The sequence below is a fragment of the Oryzias melastigma genome, linkage group LG12 (genome assembly GCF_002922805.2).
Source record: "Oryzias melastigma strain HK-1 linkage group LG12, ASM292280v2, whole genome shotgun sequence".
Lineage (NCBI taxonomy): Eukaryota > Metazoa > Chordata > Actinopteri > Beloniformes > Adrianichthyidae > Oryzias > Oryzias melastigma.
The window spans coordinates 21,747,263-21,755,668 of NC_050523.1; the positions used below are offsets into that span (position 1 = coordinate 21,747,263).

General features: G+C 37.1%; 1 protein-coding gene across 1 annotated transcript in view; it reads right to left on the minus strand.

Moving 5' to 3' along the window:
* Positions 1-3,891: 3,891 nt before the first annotated feature.
* Positions 3,892-8,406, minus strand: part of LOC112136191 (stromelysin-3) — a 28,957-nt gene continuing 24,442 nt past the window's right edge. The window contains exons 6-8 of the mRNA XM_024257811.2: positions 8,161-8,365; positions 5,062-5,322; positions 3,892-4,989 (exon numbers count right to left, since the gene is read on the minus strand). Coding sequence (XP_024113579.2) covers positions 4,862-4,989; positions 5,062-5,322; positions 8,161-8,365 — 594 coding nt within the window. The 3' untranslated portion in view covers positions 3,892-4,861. The remainder of the gene's footprint in view (positions 4,990-5,061; positions 5,323-8,160; positions 8,366-8,406) is intronic.

Here is an 8,406-nt window from a genome sequence, read left to right on the forward strand (position 1 = left end):
CTATATGATATCTTCTGTATATGCCTGATGCTGCAACAGTCTAATTTCCCAGCCTGGGATGAATAAAGTATTCTATTCTATTCTATTCTATTCTATTCTATTCTATTCTATTCTATTCTATTCTATTCTATTCTATTCTATTCTTCCTAAACAAGACAAAGTTTTTAAGTGATGTAAACTATTATATTGCCAGTAGAGGGCATTGCTGAACGTCAGAGGCAGAGGCTAGATGTTTTGGAGATAAATGCAGAGAAGCAGTTGAGATGTTTTGGACATCCTTGGAGGTTGGAGCTTCCAGAAAAGAAGAGGAAAACCAAAGAGAAGTTCATGGACCTGAGGGTGGTCGATGTGATTGAGGAGGACACATAGGGTTAAAAGACGGTGGATGATTTTCGTGGGGACTTCTAAAGGAAGCAACAGAAATACAAAAAAGAAAGAGGCATCGCTGATTCCTGAAATCTACTTGGACAAAAATTGTATTTGTGTTTAAAATGACCATTTTGAATCAGCCAAGCTGATATGTCAACGATGGTGGTGACAAAAATATGAAAACAGTCTGTGATAGTAAAAAGAAAGTACAAAACACAGAAAACGACGTGTGTTAGATGAAGTGTGCACTCTACAATAGTTTCGTCAAGAGAGGAGCAGGATAATGTTCAAAACTTCAAACACAATTTACTTTAAGCCCCCCAAACACTGTCATAAATTATGATGACTTGAACATGTCAGCATGCAAACAGTTTTTAAACTACACTGAGTGATGGAGTTTGCCAGTAGTTTTACCCATAATTAAAATGAATATCAGCCACAAATATTAATATTGAACCACTTTGACTACCAACTGTTACTTGGTCTAAACTCAGATTTTTTTCAATTTATAGTAATATATATTTTTGTGTTGTTTATTTTGTTTTTGTAGTTATAATTCTTATTTGTGAATATTAGAATCTCTTTATGTCTGTAATCTCTGGATGTCTATTGATGCAAATACAAATCAAACCACTTTCGTTCCAAAAGTACTTTCATTTTGCATCTACCGGTACTTAAAAGCAGAAACTTAAGTGTTTTTTTATAACTGGAATTAAATTCAGGTGTCATGACATTAAGGTGTTGAGCCTTTGTGAATTATCAAATGTTTTAGCCAAAAAAAAAAAAGTATGCAGCATGTTGCTTCTAGTCTGGACGCCTTTATTGAACCAACATTAGATTTTTTACTGATGTTAAGTTATGTAAAACAAATTAGTAAAACAATTTTTACATCAAAACAATGACACAATTCTGAAAACATTTTATTCAAAAATTTATATAAATGCAAACAGAACATCATGTCACAGAAAAAGAATCACATGATAAGTAGAATTGTGTTTTTACTGAAGACATCTTTTACTTATTTTTTCTAATTTATCTTTGTTCACATATATATTTTAACCTCGTTTTCAAATGTTCCTTGATTTATTTCTGCTCTCTGCTGGCGGAGCTGAACATTATAGCTAGGAGTCTAAACCGGTGACAAAGATAGAGGATGAAACTGCTCCAGGCTATACGGTAGCAAAGTTCTGTTATTAAAAAAGGGGAAATGATTCTGTGTGGAGCAGTCTCAGGTAAGTACAAAAGCTACAGACAGAACCTTAACTCGAGACATCAACATAATTTGGTTTTACAGTAAGAGTTTTTACAATTGATGTTTAGCTAACAGGACTGGGCCTGCTAGCTGTGTAGCTTAATTTTGCTAGCTTGTCTGTAACTTTCTAGTATTGATGAATTTCTTGACGTTGGTAGCTTAACTGAGTTCTAGGGTAAAATAGGGGTGTTAGGAAGTATTATTCTGATAAAATGTTAGTTGTTTCTTGATAGCTGTCAGGACTGCTAGCCATCAGGATTGCTAGCTGTCAGGACTGCTAGCTTGTGTCAGTGTCGTTTCCAGGCTTTAGGGTTAAACTGATCGTCTGGCTGGTCACCATTTTCTGGTGAAATTGTTAAAGACCCACTTTGATTTTTTTTTTTTAATTGTTTTTGGTGTTTTTAACATCTTTTTGTCGCATTTTTCTGTTGATGGAGGACATGTATGAAGAAAACGACACTTAAAAATGGTTTCCTGAGTATTTCTTAATTCAAATCGTTGTGAATCAGGAGCAATTTTGTGACGTTGAAAATATGCTGGCTGGGCTACAATCTCTCAGCTCTGCTTCATTCTGATGCATCCACTTGCAGACAAGTAAATCTGAGTACATCTTTGTTTTCCTCGCCCGAGATGCAAAATGGCTCAAACTGTACGGCTGGATAAAAATTCTTACTGTTTTTATTGTACCAGAAATGCTCGGTTGGGGGTGTTAGGGGCTGTAAGCTAGCAGAAGAGAATAATGGATGATGGAAGTTGGGGCGGGCTTACTTCAACTCACAGGGGAATTTGTAAAGAACTACTAGCGCTCTGCAGAAAGGGACACAGGTTTTTTGATTAGGCTAAATATGGCATCATCTTAATAATAAGAACACTTTGGAAAAAGATGACTTGAGTGGAACTTTAAACAGGGTAACTTCTTGCTGATTTTTATTTTTTTAGCTGGCTTTTATGTGTCTTCCAATAAATTGGTTGTCCTTTATTGTTTAAATGTCCTCTCTTTATTAATTTATTTTGAGATTTGAAGTCTTGCATGATGTTTTGTCAGGTCAGAAATTTCAAAATAAAAATCAGAAGTTGCAAAAGCATGATGACAAATAATAAATCCTGGTCATGTGACACTGTCTTTGCACAATACAATAAAACAGGTCAATGCATTGATCAGTGTCCTGCACTGAACACAAACAGCATCAACGTGAACATAGAACACACAAAAACAGTTGATCCACCCTGAACGAGACGTTTGTTCTGAATGAGAGCGATTAGTACTACAATTATGACAAAAGGTATTATAATGTAAGAAAATGTAGAAAAAGCAGTTTTAAGATAAATACTACATCACATTTCTCTAAAAATGGAGTAAACAAATGAGTTATGAGAACAGACATTTAAAATAAGCGTACCGTCTGAAGTTCTGGCTTTATCTTACCAGAGAACTTTTATGTACAAATTAAAACTGAAGACTACTTCTTCATTCACTGTGGACAGGTAGCAAATGTAGAGGAGTCAATAACACAACCCACATGATCAACACTCACTGATAAATATAAACCTGCTGCTCTAGTCTGACATGACATGATCCAAAAGCTGATGAGCTGCTCATTTTTTATTGCAAATATTTGACGTATTTATGCACGATCAGCACAAAAACTCAAGTTGGCCACACACAGGACTTCTAAAGCTTCAAGGGCTAAATGCTGTTGTGGGCCACACATGTTAACCCTCGAGAAATCGTATGGGGTCAAGATGACCCCACACTTAAATTGATGTGTGATCCCTCCCATGACAAAGGTGGACAGGATTTCATGTCTGTCATGGACACCAGTGAAGATAAAAAATCCTTGAAAGTTAAAGTTCAGCGCGTTGTCAAGTGGGGTCCAGATGACCCCACTTTTTATGTAAACATGCCTAAGACATTGAATACTACGTCCACTGTGGCCTCATGTTTTATTGTGCAGGACAGACATTTACTGTATACACTTTTATTTACTGTTTTGTCAAAATTTCACTTTTTTGATTTTTTTAAGAAAATTTGGAGTTTAGCTAATATTTTAGCATTATGCTAGCTGTTTTGTCAAAATTTACCTCCACTAAATTATTTAGGTTAATTTGAAGTTAAGCTAATATTTTATTATTAAGCTAGCTGTTTTGTCAAAATTGGACTTTTTTGAGTTCTTTAGGCAAATTTGGGGTTCAGCTAATATTTTAGCATTATGCTAGCTGTTTTGTCAGAATTTACTTTTTATTAATTCCTTAGGCTAATTTAGAGTTTAGCTAATATTTTATTATTAAGCTAGCTGTTTTGTCAAAATTTGACTTTTTTTGAGTTCTTTGGGCAAATTTGGAGTTTAGCTAAAGTTTTAGCATTATGCTAGCTGTTTGGCAAACTTAAGCATTTTTCCAATTTGGCTATTTTTAGCATTTAGCTAATATTTTGTCAAGCTATCAGCTTCAGCATTTCAGCTATCAGCTTCAGCATTTTTGTCTATCAGTTTCAGCATTTTCAGCTATTAACTCTCTCATCTTCCCCAGCTTCCCCAGCTTACAGCAATCACACTTGCATTTTTGCAGGCAATGCTATATATCAGTTCCTACAAACATTCCTCCAGAGCTTTTTTTCCCTTAGAGTAGCCTTCATAGGTACACAGTTGTAGTTCATCCATCCATCCATTTTTCAAACCTGCTGAACTCCTTTTTTGGGGGTCGTAGGATTGCTGGAGCCAACCAGCTAGTCTTGGGAAAAGATAGACCCTGAACTATTTTCCAATCTGTTGCAGGGTCACACACTCACACATGTTCAACCCTAGGAGCAAGTTAGAGTCACCAGTTAGGACATTTTTTGAACTATGGGAAGAAACTGGAGTTCCTGGAGAAAACCCACACATTCACTGGGAGAACATACAACAGCGCTAACCACTATCCCACCATGTTTTAATATAAGTTTATGTAAATTCCCTATCACCAACCATTTTAGCTGGTTCCATATTAATATAATGGTAAAAAGATTTACGCTTTGGCCTAATGGGGTGAGTGCCGACAGTGAATTACAATAAAATGAATACAACATAAAATGTATATACCGGTATACATTAAAAAACAACATTTAGAGCAGCAGGTAATGACTAAGAAGAGTCTGCCAATGTCTATCTGATGCATGTAAATAAAAAATACATTATTCTCAAAACAGCCTGAGAGGTTTTCATGGTGCTATACTGTCTGATTAATAAAGTGCTCAGCATGAAATCATTTATACAGAGCAGCAGAGCAGTGAAAGAAGTCCATGCCGATTAGGCGGGGGTAACCTTCCAGCACCTTCAGCGCCACGGGGTCAACTTTCCAGTAGTGCCGTCCACTCAGGAAATTAGCGAAGCCTGTTAGAGGACGACAAAACACAAAATGAATTTATTGACAGTAATGATGTCAGAAGGGATCCATTTCCTCACCGTTTTGATCCAAAAAGGCTCCATCAATGTGGCTGGGCAGTCCCAGCCACTCGTGCATGCTGCGAGGACGGGCGTCCTCAACTCTGTTTTCTTGGACATTGAACTTCCAATAAAAGGAAGACTTAAAGAAGTAAACTTTCTCCACGTGATCCTCCTTCCACTTCAAAGCCGCGTGGATGTCTGTCACAGGAAGACCCAGCCGCTGCACCGAGTCGGGTCCAGTTATCTTCCTCTCAGCGTCAAACACCCAGTAGCTGTCACCTGTAACAGAAACAAGAACAAATCTGATTACATGTGGATTGTATTCACTAAAATGATCAAAATGCACTTTTTAAACATAGAAAATCACGTAGATCCGTTTGGAAAATGATCATCTATGTGCAAATCAATTTGCTTTTAGTTCAAGCACCAAGCTGGTTAGCATTCAGTTCAACCCAATGGAAAGAACGTACAAAGTGTACAGAAAAATTCCATGAACTGCTGAGCCGTAGAGACCTCGCTTATCCCAGTGATAACAGTTATCAAGCCTGAGGGTTCTTTCTTCCAGGAGATCTTAGCTTCTTTCATGCACAGTTTCAAGCCAGATACAATATTACTGCTGACATTTACAAACACAAAGAGCCCAAATCAGGGGTCTGTGACTTTTAAGGATCAAAAAGGTCATTTGGGCCAGCTTACTACTGACTAAAATCCAGTGAGACCCACAAAGCTCAAAATCCTCTTTATGTTTTTAAGCCATTAATTTATCAAATGTAGCTATTAAATGTTTGCAATAATTGAATTATGACAGCTATATTTTTCCATTTAGAACAATTTTAATTTTTTTTAACTTTTGACAAAAGTTCATACAAGTTTCTTTCAAAAATAAAATACACCCTGTGTACAAGTACTCTCAAATATGGCATTTTCTATGAATCCGACTTTGGTGCAAATTTATCATTTTCCTCCTTTTATTAATGATTCTACAAGACATGACATTATTGGTGTAGAATCCAATAAAAAGAACATCAATACACACATAAAAAGCCATTTTATACTTTAAAAACGTTGTCTATGAACAACATCTAGACTGTTGTCCAACAAAAGACAAGAACATGCTCATTTATCTGACACATTTAAAATCTAAACATAAAAAAATAAATTAAATGTAAAAATTAGCCAGAAATACAAACTTATTATTTATTCAAATTGTTAGTTTTGAACATATGGGGATAAAAGAGTCACATGTGGATCTGTAGACCCTTGGCCTAAATTTAAGGTGCAACTTTTAAAATACACCAGATCTCCTGCTCACCAAACAAGAATTGTAAATTCAATGAGCCACACATCATGGTCATGGTCAAGTCAAGACCAGCAAGTCCCAAGTCTAGTCACAAGTCAAGACCAGCAAGTTCCAGGTTTGGTCACTAGTCAAGAACAGCAAGTCTCAAGTGGAGTCACAAGTCAAGACCAGCAAGTCTCAAGTCGAGTGACAAGTCAAGACCAGCAAGCTCTATGTCGAGTCACAAGTCAAGACAAGCAAGTCTCAAGTCGAGTCACAATTTAAGACCAGCAAGTTCCAGGTTTAGTCACTAGTCAAGAACAGCAAGTTCCAGGTTAAGTCACTAGTCAAGAACAGCAAGTCTCAAGTGGAGTCACAAGTCAAGACCAGCAAGTCTCAAGTCGAGTGTCAAGACCAGCAAGCTCTATGTCGAGTCACAAGTCAAGACCAGCAAGTTCCAGGTTTAGTCACTAGTCAAGAATAGCAAGTCTCAAGTGGAGTCACAAGTCAAGACCAGCAAGTCTCAAGTCGAGTGTCAAGACCAGCTAGCTCTATGTCGAGTCACAAGTCAAGACCAGCAAGCTCTATGTCAAGTCACAAGTCAAGACCAGCAAGTTCCAAGTCGTCACAAGTCAAGACCAGCAAGTCCCAAGTTGAGTCCAAGCCCTATCATTCAAGGTTTCAAGTCTTTTCAAGTCATTTCAACAACAGTAATTGAGCCCACACCTCTGCTGACTAGAGTTAATACAGACACAACCTTTGTTTTGTTGGGTGGAATGAACTCTGTCAAAGAACACTTTGCACACAAAGTTTCATTTTCACCATACAGAATACAGTGGTTGGCATGAGAGATCATCCGTCCAGTCTATTATGTGTCTATGTAACCAACAGGTCAATGGAGATCCTTACCACCTCCACCCACTCTCCTCAGGGCTGCAGTTGACATGACTATTAAACATGTGACTATATAACCAAACACAACTCAAACAAGAAAATCAAACTCTTTTTTTCTGAGTTCCATCCACACCAATAGTACAATAGTACAGACAATCCTTTTTCTCTTAGTATCTGAGAAATAGAGATAGTCAATGTAGAGATGGTCATAATGAATTCATACAAAGTTAATAACTCTATACAGAATGTAAGTGGAGAATAACTGTTTTTGCACTTGTTTATAGACTTAAGTTTGATAGAATGGACTCACTATTGCCATCAACGACCATCTTTTAGTACAGTGGTCCCTTGTTTATCATGGGGACTTAAATTCTAAACATAACCTGTGATAGATGAAATCCACAAAGTAGTAAAACCTGTCAGTACACACTTAACACACTTTCTTAGACATTAACATTTTAACTCTTTTCTATTTTTCTTAAACTCACAAAGTTCAAAGCTTTGTAATAAAAAATGGCATAGTAATATAGAAAGAAAACAAAAATCTGCTTGCGATCAAAGGTTTATCTGGCAAACTGAACACAATCTGTGCTGGTGACACGGCATGGAGGAGGTTGATTGACAAAGGTCTACAATCCATCCAGTCAGGACGGATAACAGAGTGTGCTGTAAAAACAAATAAAAACAACCCAAAACAAAGTTAAAAAAAAAAGCATACAATGAAAGTTACACCATGACCAAGGGAACACTTATTACTATTTCTTAAGCAGCATACCCTGGAAAACACACTTCCATTTCTATCTCATTTATAAAATATGCTTAACTGGTTTTGTCAAATTGTTACAGCTAATACAAAATTGTGGACAAAGCTGTAAGGCTGACCACTGACTCTTTACAGAACATTTCAGCAAAAACACAAGCAGAGAAACGAGTTTATTTTATACCTTGCAGGAACCAGATGTTGCCCGACTTGTCCTCGTATGCTGCATCGATGTAGTCAGGAATACCTTTCCAGTGTCGTGAAGACAAGGCTGGATAGCCCCCTTGTAAGTGTCCATGACGGATACGCCAAACGTACTGAGACTTGAAGAAGAAGAGCTCTCCTCTGATCATGGACACAGCGTCGAAGTTGGTTCTGCAGGCATCCGGCTGGAGAGGATCAACACACCCCAGTTATTTTTGTTCATGGA